General features: G+C 42.4%; 1 protein-coding gene across 2 annotated transcripts in view; it reads left to right on the top strand.

The window, feature by feature from the left end:
* Positions 1-16,237, top strand: part of LOC122542418 (glycogen [starch] synthase, muscle-like) — a 93,715-nt gene that overhangs the window by 27,273 nt on the left and 50,205 nt on the right. For both annotated transcript variants that reach the window (XM_043680106.2, XM_043680104.2), the window contains one exon: positions 10,718-10,796. In XM_043680106.2, the coding sequence (XP_043536041.1) occupies positions 10,718-10,796 (79 nt within the window). The remainder of the gene's footprint in view (positions 1-10,717; positions 10,797-16,237) is intronic.

Here is a 16,237-nt window from a genome sequence, read left to right as displayed (position 1 = left end):
AAAATGCAAAGGCATGGGATTGAGGGTGATTTAGCAGTTTGGATTAGAAACTGGCTTTCTGTAAGAAAGCAGCAAGTGGTGATTGATGGAAACTTTTCAGCCTGGAGTCCGGCTACTAGTGGTGTGCCACAAGGATCTGTTTTGGGATCACTGCTGTTTGTCATTTTTATGGCTTAGATGCAGGCATAGGTGGATGGGTTAGAAAGTTTGCAGATGACACTAATGTTAGTGGATAGTGAGGGAGAAGGTTGCAGGGGGACTTGGATAATTGGGCTGAGAGATGGCAAATGGAGTTCAATGCAGATAAATGTGAGGTGATTCACTTTGAGAAGAATAATAGGAAGGCAGAATACAGGGTCAATGGAAAGATTTTTGATAGTATGGATGTGCAGAGGGATCTTGGAGTCCATGTACATAGATCCCTGAAAGTTGCCACCCAGTTGGATAGTGCTGTTAAGAAGACATACGGTGTGTTATGTGTTATTGATAGAGGGATTGAGTTTGGGAACCATAATGTCATGCTGCAACTATACAAAATGCTGGTGTGGCCACACTTGGAATATTGTGTACAGTTCTGGTCGCCCCGTTACAGGAAGCATGTGGAAGCTTTGGAAAAGGTACAGAGGAGATTTACTAGGATGTTGCCTGGTCTGGAGGGAAGGTCTTGTGAAGAAAGGCTGAGAGACTTGGGTCTGTTCTCATTGGAGAGAAGACGGCTAAGAGGGGATTTGATAGAGACCTATAAGATGATTAGAGGATTCGATAAGGTAGATAGTGGAAGTCTTTTTGCTAGGATGATGACATCAGTGTGTACGAGGGGTGATAGATTTAAGACAGATGTCAGAGGCAAGTTCTTTACTCAGAGGGTGGTAAGGGCATGGAATGCCCTACCTGCCAATGTAGTTACTCAGCCACAATAGGGAGATTTAAACAGTCCTTGAATAAGCACATGGATGATGATGGGATAGTATAGGGGGATGGGCTTAGATTAATTCACAGGTTGGCACAACATCGAGGGCTGAAGGACCTGTCCTGCGCCATATCGTTCTATGTTCACTGTTCTTTCAGGGTCACTGGGTCAAAATCTTGGAACTCCCTACCTAATGACATTGTGGACCAATAGACTGCAGTGGTTTAAGAAAGCAATTCAATGGCAGTTAGGGATATGCAATAAATACTTGCCTAGCCAGTGCCATCCACATCCTGTGAATCCCTGAGTATTGTTCAATGTCTCCTGTGCAAACCTTGTAAAAGATGGTATAGACCTTAGGTTTGTACCTTCTCTATGGTCACAGTGTCTTTGTCACATTTGTGGGGGAGTCCTGAGGGACTTAACTTGCATCCAAAAGACTTAGGACTCACTCTCAGGAGCAGAAAGAGCTGCTGACCAGTCAGAGACCAGAAGCTCTGCACTTCCTCCGCAGCTTTGTGGTCTTCACCAGGGATCATTGCTAGGAGTCTGAGGTGTAATAGTAGGAAGATGTGGGATTATCAGTGGATGCCTGCTTCCTGATGCTGGATCCCTCAATCTGGGTGAGGTGCTTGTCATTGAGAGCTTCCTCTGAGAAGCTCCGGGAAACCTGGCCAGTTTGCTGGGTACCATGTTGGATATGTGAGGAAACTTGGGTGTCCCAGTAATTCCCTTGAACATTTAGTTTATTGGTATCAAGTGACTCATTATTGAGGCTAATTTACATCCATTTGTCAGTGCTGCAATTTGAGAGTGGACCTATCCTGCTCTCATTTTAACTGGAGACAATTTTCCTGGCACCTGGAATCCAGTGCAGGCACACGTGCTGATTCTCTGGACCAGGGCTGAATCATGCAGTACAGTGAGTAAACCTGTCCTCAAAATAGGCAGGGAAATTTAATTGTGAAGGCAACCAGTTAGAGGAAAACTGCAAATGAACAGTTTAAAACTTGTCAACAAAGGAATACTCCGCTAATTAGGAGCCAAATAACTTTAAATTACTGAGATGATAAATTCTTTGCAGATACATGTGTAATTGAGGATAGTACAAGAGAATAGACACTATTCTCTCTGGCAAAGAGCGCAAGTCCGAATAGCTTTGGTGCCTGCCTGGTATCCCAGGTTATCGCATCTGGGCTGCAGAGGAACTTAGAGTGGGAGGGGGATGATTCAGTTGTCGTCATCCATGTAGGTACCAATGATACAGGTAGAAAGGAAAGAAGCTCTGCTAAGGGGATATAAGCAGCTAGGGGCTAAGTTTAAAAATCAGAACCAAAGAAGTAGTAATTTCTGGATTACTACCTGAGCCATATGCAATTGGCACAGGGTCAACAAGATTAAAGAGGTAAATGCATGGCTGAAAGATTGGTTTGTCAATCACCAAAGAGAAGGAATTGTTGGAGGATGATCTCGGGGAAGGGAGTATGGAGTTTCTAAGGCAAACCTTTCCATAATCCTGATGGGATCTATCCCAGAATATTTGAAGGAGGCAAGAGAGCAAATTGCCAGATCTTTGACAGGTATCCTTGCATCTTCTTTGACCACAGGTCAGGTTGCAGAGGACTGGAGAATAGCCAATATTGTCCCATTGTTTAAGAAGGGTAATGACATAATCTTGGAAATTCAAGGCCTGTGAGACTCATTTTGGTGGTAGAGAAATTATTGGAAAAGATTCTCAGGGACAAGATCTATACGCATTTAGAAGCAAATAGACTTACTAATGATAGACATCAGGGGAGGTCGTGCCTCCCTGACCTGATGTAGTTTTTTGAGGAGGTGACAAAGACAATGAGAGAAAAGCAGCTGATGTCTGCTTGGACTTCAGTAAAGACTTTGACAAGGTCCCTCATGGCAGACTGGTACAAAAGGTGAAGTCACATGGTATCGGGGTGAGCTGGCAAGATGGATACAGAACTGGCTTAGTCACAGGAGACAGTGGGTAGCAGGGGAAAGATGCTTTTGGAATGGAGAGCTGTGACTAGTGATGTTCCACAGGGATCAGTGTTGGCACCTCTGCTGTTGTGATCTACATAAATGATTTGGAGGAAACCATAGCTGGTCTAATTAGTAAGTTTGCAGATGATACAAAGATTGTTGGAGTTGCAAAAAATGAGGAGGAATGTCAAGAGGATACAGCTGGATATTGATCAGTTGGAGTCATGGCAGAAAAATGGCAGATGGAGTTTAATCTGGATAAATGTGAGGTGATGCCTTTTGGAATGTCAAGTACAAGTGGAAATTATTCAGTGAATGGCAGAAGCTTTAGGAGTATTAATATGCGGAGAGATCTGGGTGTGTAGGTCCACTGAAGATGGCAGCACAAATAGATACACATAGTAAAAGAGGCCTATTGCATGCTTGCCTTCATTGGAATGGGCATTCAGTTTAAGGATAGACAAGTTGTGCTGCAGCTTTATAGTTAGGCCACACTTGGAATATATTGTGTATAGTTCTAGTCACCACATTACCTGAAGGATGTGGATGCTTTGAAGAGGGCACAGAAAAGGTTTATCAGGATGTTGTATGGTATGAAGTATTTTAGCCATGAAGATTGGATAAATTGGGTTTGTTTTCACTGGAGGTTGAGGGGCGACCTAATAGAAGTTTATAAGATTGTGAATAGCATGGATAGAGTGGAAGGGATGAGGTTTTTTTTCCAGGGTGGAGCGTCAGTTACAAGGGGAACACAGGCTCCAGGTGCGAGGGTAGAAGTTTAAAAGAGATATGTGAGGGAAATTTTTCTCAGAGGGTGATGAGTGCCTGAAATGCATTGTCAGTGGAGGTGGTGGAAGCAGACACAATAGCAGCACTTGGACAAAAACATGAATAGGAAGGGACGAGAGGGATGCAGATCCTGTAAATGAAGACCGTTTTAGTATGGAAGGGCACAGGCTTAGAGGGTCAAAGGGCCTGTTTCATGTGTTATATTGTTGTGTTCCTAGTTCTTGGTTTAGGAGAAGCAGGTTAGAATTCATGGGAGATTAGCACCAGGACTGGAGATGCAGGGAGCTATTCCAATGGGATGGGTGCCACCTGAACCTTGATAGGACCAGACTCCTGATGAATCATTGTGGATAGAACTTTAAATTAAATAATGGTGGTTGGGTTCACTTGTATGGAAACTTATAGAATAAGTTAAAAAGGGGATGCTCAGAAGGTTATTAAAGAGTCCTGTGATTATGGAAAGGGTCAGTAATCTAATTACAGTAGGTAAAGGGACAACAAATGGAGGGGGTGGGGAGACAAGCAAGGCAGGACTGAGTGTTGTGGTTAAATATACAGAGTATAAAGAACAAGGTAACTGAGCTTGTAACGCAGATTGAAATTGGCAGGTATGATATTGTAGTAAGAAATGAAATTCCATTGATAGCAAGAAGCGATATAGAGTCGGAATGCGTAGAATGTGTGTGCGTAATGTTAAGGAACTGCAAAGGGCATTATGTACAGGCCTACAAAAGTGGTCATAGAACAATCCATAGCAATCCTGAGGTTACTGCACTGTTCATTCTGCCTTTTAGCTTCCAACCTAACTCCCTATATTGACTTTTCAGGTCCTTATCTCTTTCCCTACCTATGTCATTGGTGCCAATGTGTATCACGACTTCTGGCTGCTCTCCCTCCCCCTTCAGAATCCTGTAGACTCAGTCAGAGGCACCTCTGACTCTGGCACTAGGGAGGCAACATACCATCCAGGAGTCTTTTTGGCGACCACATAATCTCCTGTCTGTTCCTCTAACCATTGTATCTCCTATCACTGTTGCTGTCCTATTCTCCCCACTTCCCTTCTGAGCCACAGAGCCAGTCTCAGTGCCAGAGACCTGGCCACTGTGGCTTTCCCCTGGTGCCAGAGACCTGGCCACTGTGGCTTTCCCCTGGTACGTCACCCTCGACAACAGTATCCAAAGTGGTATACTTATTATTGAGGGAAATGGCCACAGGGGATCCTTGCACTGATTTACCTATTTCCTTTCCCTCTCCTGACGATCACCCAGCTATGTTTATCTTGTAACTTAGGTGTGACTACCTCCCTATTACTCCTCTCTAATCGCCCCCTACACCTCCCAAATCAGAGATGGGGAACCTCTTCATGTTGGAAGACCGCATTATGTTAATTGTAGTCTAATAAGGCCGCATCCAAGAAACTTCAATTATATATTCTTCAAAATTCATTTATTTTGTAAAAATCTAACTACTATGTACTAACTAACTAAAAGAAAAATGAAAAAAAAGTTAATTCTAAAGTTAACTAACCTTTTAATGGCTTTGTTGTGACTGCTTTTTGTAGGAAAGCATTTGAGTATTTGGTTGCAGCATGGAGGTCTGCAGTTTTAGCTGATCCTCTGGATGGGTATCCGTCATTTGTGACCTTAAGGGCGTCTTGATTTTGGTTAAGTAGGAGAATGTAGATTCGCAGCAATAAGTGGGGATTATTTTGTTGAATTTTCTTTTACTATCTGGTATTTTAAATACATTCATTTTAAGATTAAAATAAAATAATAAAGCTCTGAGGAGCTGGAGTTGGTTCCACTTGCAGGTGAAGTCAGCAGGTACGCTAATGGTGACGCATGCAACTGCCGTAGCTTCCATCCCCTGCTGTAAATTGCCAAAAGAGATTTTTAAAAATCCTTACCTCCCCACAGTCTTTCTTTGGTTAGAGGAGGAGGTCAAGTGCGAGACCCTACAAGTGGAAAACAGTGTAGTGTTTCGGGTTTAGCCACTGCACGAATCTATTAGTTAACTTATCCAGCAGGCACCATGGCTATTTCCGCTCCCGTTCAGCCTTTGTTCTGCTGATTCATGAGGTAAGTTAAATACTTCACTTCCCAACTGCCCGCAGCTCGCACTCCCTTGATACTTGCTGCTGAAATGTAGGCTGCTGGCTCGTGAGGTAAGTATTTAATATTTAATTTTAATATTCATTTAATATGGTCATGTTGTGGGGCAGAAAATAAATCAGCAGATAGAAAAGGCATAAGAAAGGCACGATTACAATCTTGGTTGGACTTCAATATGCAGGTGGACTGGGAAAACTTGGTTGATTGCAGATCAGAAGAAAAAGAATTTGTAGAATGTATACGAGATGTTTTTTTTTTTGGAGAAGCTTGTGGTAAAGCTCATTAGGTATCAGGCAATTCTGGATTTGGTGATGTTTAACTAGACGGAGGCGAAGGAGCCCCTGGGGGGCAGTGACCATAATATGATCAAATTCACCCTGCATTTTGAGAGGGAGAAGCTTGAATCAGATGTAACCACATAACAATTTGAGTAAAAGTAACTGCAAAGACCTGAGGGAGGAGCTGGCCAGAACTGATTGGAAGAGGAGCCGAGCAGGGAAGATAGTAGAGGAGGAATGGCAGGAGTTTCTGAGGGTAATTTGGGAGGCACAGCAGAAATTCATCCCAGAGAAGAAGAAACTTACTAAGGGGAGGACAAGGCAACCATGGCTGACCAGAGAAGTCAAGGGCAGCATAAAAGAAAAAGCATACAATGTGGTGAAGATTAATGGAAAGCCAAAGGATTGGGAAGCCTCTAAAAACCAGTAGAGGAGAATAAAAAAAAAGCAATAGTGGAGAAGATGAAATATGAGGACAAGCTAGCTAGAAATTTAAAAGAAGGTTGCACAAGGTTTTTTAGATTTATAAAATGTAAGAAAGGCAAAAATGGACTTTGGACCACAGGTAAATAAGGCTGGAAAAATAGTAATGGGGAACAACACTGAATAGGTACTTTGCACCAGTTTTCACAGTGGAAGACATGAGCAGCATACCAGACCTTCGAGAGAGTCAAGAGCAGAGGTGAATGTAGAGACTATCATGAAGGAGAAGATTCTGGGGAAATTGAAAGATCTGATAATGGAGAAATCACCCAGACCAGATGGACTACATCCCAGAGTTCTGAAAGAAATAGCTGAGGCAATTGGATAGGCACTGATGGTGATCTTTTAGGAATATTTGGCGTCAGCAAGAGTCTCAAAGGACTGGAAAACAGCTAATGTAACACCCCTGTTTAAGAAGGGAGAGAGGCAGAAGAAAGGAATTTATAGGCCACTATCCTTTAGGGAAGAAAACTGCCATCCTTACTTTGTCTGACCTACATGTGACTCCAGACCCACAGCAATGTGGTGACTCTTAACTGTCCTCTGGGCAAGTAGGGATTGCGACAAATGATGGCCTAGCCAGAAATGCCCTCATCCTGTGAGTGAATGCAAGAAACGTTAGCCTGACCTTAGTTGTTGATAGGAGTTTAGAGTGCTGGGTTTGCATTAATGATCTGGACGAAGGAACTGAGAATGTTTTTGCCAAGTTTGTAAATGATGCAAAGATAGATGGAGGGGTAGGTAATGTTGAGTAAGTGGAAAGGCTACAGAGGACTTGGACAGGCTAAGAGAGTGGGCAAAGAAATGGCAGATGAAATACAACGTGGAAAAGTGTGAGATTTTGCACTTTGGAATCATAGAGGCATAGACTATTTTCTAAATGTAAAAAGGGTTTGGAAATCTAAAGTACAAAAGAACTTGGGAGTCCTAGTTCAGGTTTCTCTTAAGATAAATCTTCAGGTTCTGTTAGCAGTTAGGAAGGCCAATGCAATGTTAGCATTCATTTCGAGAGAGCTCAAATACAAGAGCAGGAAGTAACATACTGCTGAGGCTGTATAAGGCTCTGGTCAGACTGCAATTGGAATATTGTGAGCAGTTTTGAGCCCCAAAACTATGGAAAGATGTGCTGGTATTGAAGGGGGTCCAGAGGAGGTTTACAAGAATGATTCTGCTGATGAAGGCTTGTCATATGAGAACTTGGTCTGTACTCAGTGGAGTTTAGAAGGATGGGGGGTTCTGATTTGAAACTTACAGAATATTGCGAAACCTGGATCGAGTGGCTGTGGAGAAGATGTTTCCATGACTAGGAGAAACCACGACGGGAGAACAGAACCTCAGTGAAGGGATAACCCTTTAGATCTGGAATGAGGAATTTCTTCAGCCAGAGGGCATCACTGAGTAAAGGCATTTGGGAGAAGGAAAAGGGAGCCACTGAAAACCAAAAGGAGCCCAAAAACCAGAAATGATCTCTCCCAAAAATATCAAGAACAGCTTCAAAAGGACATTTGCAGAGTACACCAAATAGGTGTAATGGGACAGTCTTCTCTACGAGGATCTCAGTGAGTCTGTCTCTCACTGCACCTCACCCAGGTCTTCTCCTCTGCCCTGAAGCTCTTCAGCCACGTTCAGAAGCAGACCCACTACCACAGTCACATCTCCTGCCTCAGTGTCTGCCTGTGCAACCGACTGATCAAATATGGACTCCTGAATACATTCAAACCATCACAATTTGGATCCCACTCCGCCAAAGACATGTAAGTTACGGGCCTCCTCCAGTGCCAAATCCTAGCCACCTGATGACTGGAAGAAGAAAACCTCACCTTCTGTCTTGGAACATTCCAACCACACTGAATCAATGCCAATTTCACCAGTTTCCTCATCTCCCCACCCCCCCACTTATTCCAGATCCAAGCCTCCAACTTGGCACCGCCTTCTTGAACTGTCCTACCTGTCCATCTTCCTTCCCACCTATCCACTCCACCCTCAACTCCAACCTATCACCATCACCCACCCCACCTTCAGCTACTTATCACATTCCTAGCTACCTTTCCCCCAGCCCCACCTCCCTCTCATTTATCTCTCAGCCCCTTTGGTGCATCCCACATTCCTGATGAAGAGTTTATGCTCGAAACATTGATTCTCCTACTCCTCGGACGCTGCCTGATCTGCTGTACTTTTCCAGTGCCACACTTTTTGACTCTGATCTCCAGCATCTGCAGTCCTCACTTTCTCCTAGTGGACAGTGAAGAAGATTATCTCCAAGTACAACAGTCAGATGAAATAATGGGCTGAGGAGTGGCAGATGGAGTTTAATTTTCGATAAATATGAGTTATTGCATCTTGGTAAGGCAAACCAGAAATTGTACAGTTAGTAGTAGGGCCCTGGGGAGTGTTGCCAAGCAAAGAGATCTTGGGGTGCAGGTGCATTGTATCTTGAAATTGGAGCCACAGGTAGGCAGGATGGTGTCATTGGTCAGGTATGTCATTGGTCATAACATTGAGTGTAGGAGTTGGGATGTCATGTTATGGCTGTACAAGACCATGGTTAGGCCTATTATTTGGAATACTGTGTACAATTCTTGTCGCTATTCTATTGGAAGGATGTTGTTCCTGGATCGTCAGAGACAGTGGTGACCTGATAGAGGTTTATACAATCATGAGGGGATTGAATAGGGTAAATAGACCAGATCTTTTTCTTCGGGTAAGTAAGTCCAAAACTACAAGACGTAGGTTTAAGGTAAGAGGGCGGCACGGTGGCTCAGTGGTTAACATTGCTGCCTCACAGCACCAGGGACCCGAGTTCAATTCCTGCCTTGGGCGATTGTCTGTGTTGCGATTGCACATTCTTCCTGTGTCTGCGTGGGTTTCCTCCGGGTGCTCTGGTTTCCTCCCACAATCTAAAGATGTGCAGGTTAGGTGAATTGGCCATGCTAAATTGTCCATAGTGTTTAGGGATGTGTAGGTTAGGTGCATTAGTCAGGGGAAAATATATGGTCTCGGTGGATTACTCTTTGGGAGGGTAGGTGTGGACTTGCTGGGCCGAAGGGCCTGTTTCCACACTGTAGGGATTCTGAGGAGAAAGATTTAAAAGGGACCTGAGGGGTAGCTTTTCACATAGAGGGTGTTGTGTGTTTGGAATGAGTGCTAGAGGAGGTAGTGGAGGCTGGTACAATTACAACATTTAAAAGGCATAGGCTGGGTACATGAATAGGAATGGTTTTGAGGGCCAAACCAGGTTAGTTCAATATATTACTGTATGGGACTGTAATCTTCTGCTCTAAATTCTGTGTCTTATGATCTTATATTCCACAACCACCTGATGGAGGACCAGTGCTTCCAAATAAACCTTCTGGACTATAACCTGGTATTGTGATTTTTAACTTTATTCAACCCAGTCCAACACTGGCACCTCCACATCATTGATTTGAATGTAAGTTCACTGTGCATAAGTGAAAAATAAAGCACGGACTTTCCAGCCTCTGAGCTTCAAAAATCTTGTCTCAGCCTTGTAGTACATTTTGTACCAGGCTTTATGCACCCTCTGTGTTTGCTGGTCAACATAGGTTATCACTCTCCTTCAACCTCCAACCTTGATACCTCTGGCAAGTCAACAATTACATAATGTCCTTCTGGTGTATTCTCTACCCTTAAAGCCATTTGAGCCCAAAGATCTGTAATTCTTTCCTTATATCTGCCTCTATACCTTCCTTTCCCCTTTTTAAAAAAAACCTTTCATGCTCCCATCTTTCAGTCATTGCTCCTGATTTCTCTTCTTTCAGCCCTATTGTTTTTGTATCTGAAGCATCTTTTGAGTTTTTCTGTATAATGGGCACTATGAGGTACATGTTATTTTTATAACCTACTATGGTGTTTTGATATCTCTTGTTCACTTTAACACAAATGTGGAAACAAGCTGAATCGGCTGCTTAAATATATGAATATATGAAAGTTTTGATTGGGTGCAATACATGAATGGAGCTGATAGCTCAGAAGGTGTTGGTATTCTCTTCTGTAGAGAGTTAGAATCTATGATGAACAGCAGGACAACAACAAATTGCTGAATACTGCCAGGACAACACTGAATGGGGAATGGCGGTTTTAATGTCACAATATATAGCTTAGCTTCGCTTTTCATTTTTGTTTGAGTGCAGTGGAGAGCTACCCGAAGCAAAACAAATGATTGACCAGGAGGATTTTGTCATGATGAAGCGAGCCCTGCTGTCTACCCAGGTGAGAAAGATCAGTTAACACTTTGGGAGAGGAAGTCAGGTCTATCTTGTCACTGACTTATTACCTGGGTGAAGTAGTACTGTGATAGCAGATTAAGTATAATGTATGTACTCTGTCTGTCCCTAAATGTTGTTTAATTGTGTTTCATGACATGTGGATTAGAATTAGGGAGTGACCTGGTGCAGAACAAGTTGTTCAACAGCTGTGTGTGCGCATGCTCCTTGAAAGAACTCTAATTTGTTCTGTGAAAGAATACAACACTAGAATATCAAACAAAGAAATTAAAAGGAACACAAAAAGGAAGGCCAGAAGTGGAAAAGTTTTCTGCAGTACCATCTGTAACAAAATTAGGATAAGCCAGAGAAAGGCTACTCATGATAAATTCACAAATAATGTAATTTAAGAAATATTGAACATTTACTTTGTTCTGTATTTACCAGGTAGACCAACATTGTGAACATGACATTATAAGATAAGATCAAAAGAAGATGCAAAAACATTTAAAGAGAGAAAGGGAGGAGAAAATTGATAATTAAATTGGGAGAACAAAAAGCATATGGTCCAATGGATTGCTGTAATTTGTCAGTTTACTGTTTTAAAAAAAAATCCAGTGGCACTATTTCAAAAACAAAGGGAATCATATACAGTCCTAACTGATTATACATCCTGATACCGACTTTTCAAAAAAACGTTTGTCTGGTCATTACCACATTACTGTTTGTGGGAGCTTCTGTGTATAAATTGACTGCTGTAATTTCCACTTTAGTGATTTTGTTGACTGTAGAACACTTTGGAATGTCGTATGATCATGAGGTGTCAAGACAGGTCGACGACGGTTGAGCAGTGGATGTGGTGTATCTGGACTTCAGCAAGGCATTTGATAGGGTTCCCCATGGTAGGCTCATTCATAAAGTCAGGAAGTATGGGATACAGGGAGATTTGGCTATCTGGATTCAGAATTGGTTGGCTGACAGAAGGCAGAGAGTGGTTGTAGATGGAAAGTATTCTGCCTGGAGGTCAGTATTGAATGGGGTCCCACAGGGCTCTGTTCTTGGGCCTCTGCTCTTTGTAGTTTTTATAAATGACTTGGATGAGGAGGTTGAGGGGTGGGTTAGTAAATTTGTAGATGACACAAAGGTTGGAGGTGTCGTTGATAGTATAGAGGGCTACTGCAGGCTGCAGCGCGACATAGACAGGATGCAGAGTTGGGCTGAGAAATGGTAGATGGATTTAACCTGGATAAATGCGAAGTGATGCATTTTGAAAAGTCAAATTCGAATGCTGAATATAGGATTAAAGATAGGATTCTTGGAAGTGTGGAGGAACAGAGGGATCTGGGTGTGCAAGTACATGGATCCTTCAAAGTTGCCACCCAAGTGGATAGGGTTGTTCAGAAAGCATATGGTGTTTTGGCTTTCATTAACAGGGGGATAGAGTTTAAGAGCTGTGAGGTTTTGCTGCATCTCTACAAGTCCCTGGTAAGACCACACTTGGAATATTGTGTTCAGTTCTGGTCGCCCTACCAAAGGAAAGATACAGAGGCTTTGGAGAGGGTGCAAAGAAGGTTTACCAGGACGCTGCCTGGACTGGAGGGCTTGCCTTATGAAGAAAGGTTGAATAAGCTCGGACTTTTTTCTCTGGAGAGAAGAAGGAAGAGAGGAGACCTGATCGAGGTGTACAAGGTAATGAGAGGAATAGATAGTGTCAATAGCCAGAGACTTTTCCCCAGGGCAGGATTGACTGGCACGAGGGGTCATAGCTTTAAGATATTAGGAGGAAGGTATAAAGGAGATGTCAGAGGTAGGTTCTTTATGCAGAGAGTTGTGAATGCATGGAATGCCTTACCAGCTGTGGTGATGGAAGCAGAGTCATTAGGGACATTTAAGCGACTGCTGGACATGCGCATGGAGAGTAGTGAGTTGAGGGGTGCATGGGTTAAGTTACTATATTTTACATTAGGATTAAACCTTGGCACAACATTGTGGGTCAAAGGGCCTGTTCTGTGCTGTACTTTTCTATGTTCTATGTTCTATGAATGACACTAGATAAATACGCATAATTTGTGAAAAGAAGTCAGGGGAGCGATATATATTGTAATGTCTAAAACTCTAGCACTCTCAGGACTGACACCATGCTGGATTACTCCCCAGTTCGATCGAGAAGAATATTTGTCCAGAGAATAGGGAAGGCCAGATCTTAAAAGTGATGAATGGATTTGCGTCTGTATGTGCTCAATGTTTACTTATGCCGTCCTATGGGATCAGTTGAGAATTGCATCTTAATTCCTGTGCTTACTGTTATGAGCTCAGATCTCCTCAGGGGAAAGATGTCAGGTTTTCTGACAATTGTAATTTTCGAACAGCATTTTAAATGTTGGATGTGAAAATAGTGAAACAGGGACGTCGGTGTATAAAGGAAGTAAAAACAGTCCAGAAAGATATAGACTTAAGCGTAATGGAAGGGTAATGGAAATTTGACCTGGGGATGTTAATTTCAAAGAAAAGAATGAATTCTGAAAATATAATGAAGTTAGGTGAGATTCCAAATGGGAAAAGTCATGAAGCCATGCTTGACAAACTCTATCAATTTCTTTGAAGATGTAACATAAAGGATAGATAAAGGGACTGCAGTAAATGTCATATATCTGGATTTCCAAAAAAAGCCTTCAGTTGAGGTAGCGCAGTGATTATGTCACTGGGCTAGTAATCCAGGACCACAGACTATTGTTCTTGAGACATGAGTTTAAATTCCACTTTGGCAGAAATGAAATTTGAATCTAATGAAATATTGAATTAAAATTGAATCTAATGGTAACCACGTAATTAATGGTGATTGTTATTTTAAAAAAAGTCTGTTTTACTAACATCCTTTATGGAAGGAAAAATCATCTATCCCAGTCTGGCCTACGTGGGACTCCTGACTTGTTTCAATGTAGTTGACTCTTAACTGCCCTTTGGCTTTGTAGGACATTTCAATCAATTCAAGGGCAATTGAGCAACAGATGCCAGCCTCAACAGAAATCCCCACATCCCTTCCAAGAATGAAAGGTATTGTGTAGTTGACTCGTGAGTAACAGCATAACATGTAGGATAAGTACATGCGTAGGAAAGGTTTCAAGGGATATGGCCCAGGAGCAGACAGGTGGGACTAATTTAGTTTGGGATTATGTTCAGCATGGACTGGTTGGACCGGAGGGTCAGTTTCTGTGCTGTTTGACTGTGTGGAGGTGAGGTAGCAGTATGATAGTCAGCTGGTTTTTAAACTTGGATCAACCATTAAGTAGATGAAAATGATGGAAAGTATTATACCACAAGGATTGGTGCCAGGACCACTATTGTTCACCATTCATATGCACAATTTGGAGTCATATAAATTCAATTCAAAATTTGTGGATGACACCCAATTAGAAAGTGTAGCTTAAAAAGGTGTGATGATACTATGACATTGGAGAGGGCAAGAAACAAAGAATTAACAAATGTAAAAATGGCACGGGAATTATCATGGGAGATTTTAATTTACATGTTGATTGGTTGAACCAGGTGGCTCAGGTAGCCTTGAGGAGGGGTTCATTGAATGTATCCGTGATAGTTTTCTCGAACAGTATGTAATGGAACCGACGAGGGAGCAAGCTATCCTAGATCTAGTCCTGTGTAATGAGACAGGAATAATTAATGACCTCATAGTTAGAGATCCTCTTGGAAGGGGCGATCACAGTATGGTTGAATTTAGAATACAGGTGGAAAATGTGATAAAATCCGATACCAGGTTCCTGTGCTTGAACAAAGGAGACTCTAATAGGATGAGGGAGGAACTGGCTAAAGTAGAGACTGGAAGCAAAAACTTTATGGTGGGACAGTTGATGAACAGTGGAGGACTTTCAAAGCAATTTTTCAAAGTGCTCAGCAAAAATTTAGATTAGATTAGATTCCTTAGTGTGGAAACAGGCCCTTCAGCCCAACCAATCCACACTGACCCTCTGACGAGTAACCCACCCAGACCCATTTCCCTCTGAATTACCTAACACTATGGGCAATTTAGCATGACCAATAGGGTTAGGGTACAGTGAAAAGGAAGGACTGTAGAAAAGGGGGTAACCTGTGATGGGTGTCTAAGGCAATAAGGGAGGATATCAAATTGAAAGAGAAGGCATACAAAGTGGCCAAGATTAGCAGGAAATTAGAAGATTGGGAAAGCTTTAAAGATCAACAGCAAACCAGGAAAAATGCTAGAAAGAAACGTAAGATAGATTATGAGAATAACTAGCTCAGAATACAAAGACAGGTAGCAAAAGTTTCTATAAGTATAAAAATGAAAAAGGGTGACTAAAGCAAACATTGGTCCCTTAGAGGATGAGAAGGGGAACTTAGTAATGGGATGTGAGGAAATGGCCGAGACATGGAACAGGTATTTGGTGTTGGTCTTCACAGTGGAGGACATGAATAACGTGCCAGTCATTGACAATGAGACAAGGGTAGGTGAGGACTTGGAAACAATCATCACGGAAGAGTAAGCATTGGACAAGCTAATGGAGCTAAGGGTAGACAAATCTCCTGGCCCTGATGGAATGCATCCCAGGGTATTCCAAAAGTGGATGGTGGGATAGTGGGAGAAATAGCAAATGCACTGGTGGTAAATTCACTGAACTCTGGGGCAGTCCCAGTAGATTGGAAAACAACAGTGATGCCACTGTTTAAAAAGAGGGGTAGACAAAAAATGGGGAATTATAGACCAGTTAGCTTAACTTCTTTGTGGGGAAAATGCTTAGGTTTATTGTCAAGGAAGAAATAGGAAGGCATCTAGATAGAAAATATCTGATTGGGTAGACACAACATAGGTTCATGAAAGGCAGGTCATGCTTAAATAATCTACTGGAATTCTATAAAGACATTATGAGCACAGTGGACAATGGGGACCCAGTAGATTTGGGATATTGAGATTTACAAAAGGCATTCGACAAGGTGCCACACAAAAGGCTGCTGCATAAGGTAAAGATGAAAGGTGTTATGGGCAATATATTAGCATGGATCAAGGATTGCCTAACTAACAGGAAGCAAGGAGTGGGGATAAATGAGCTGGCAATTTAGTGGTATGCCTCAGGGATCAATGTTGGGACTGCAATTATTCACAATTTACATAGATAATTGAGAGTTGGGGACCATGTATAGTGTGTCAAAGTTTGCAAATGCTGTTAAGATGAGTGGTAGAGCAAAGTATGCAGAGGTCTGTGAAACTTTGCAAAGGGACATGGATAGTTTACGTTAGTGGGCAAGGTAGTTTGGCGGATGGAGTACAATGTTAATAAATGTGAAGTCATCCATTTCATTAGGAATAACAGTAAAAAGGACTATTACTTGAACGGTTAAAAAGTTGCAGCATGCTGCTATGCAGAGGGACCTGGGTGTCTTTGTGCATGAATTACGGAAGGTTCGTCCACGGGTACA

This window comes from Chiloscyllium plagiosum, unplaced genomic scaffold, assembly GCF_037043375.1.
Source record: "Chiloscyllium plagiosum isolate Xiang-an unplaced genomic scaffold, Cpla_swu_hap1 HiC_scaffold_33, whole genome shotgun sequence".
Lineage (NCBI taxonomy): Eukaryota > Metazoa > Chordata > Chondrichthyes > Orectolobiformes > Hemiscylliidae > Chiloscyllium > Chiloscyllium plagiosum.
Note: the sequence above shows the minus strand (reverse complement) of the source record. Positions and strands in the feature narration are given on the sequence as shown.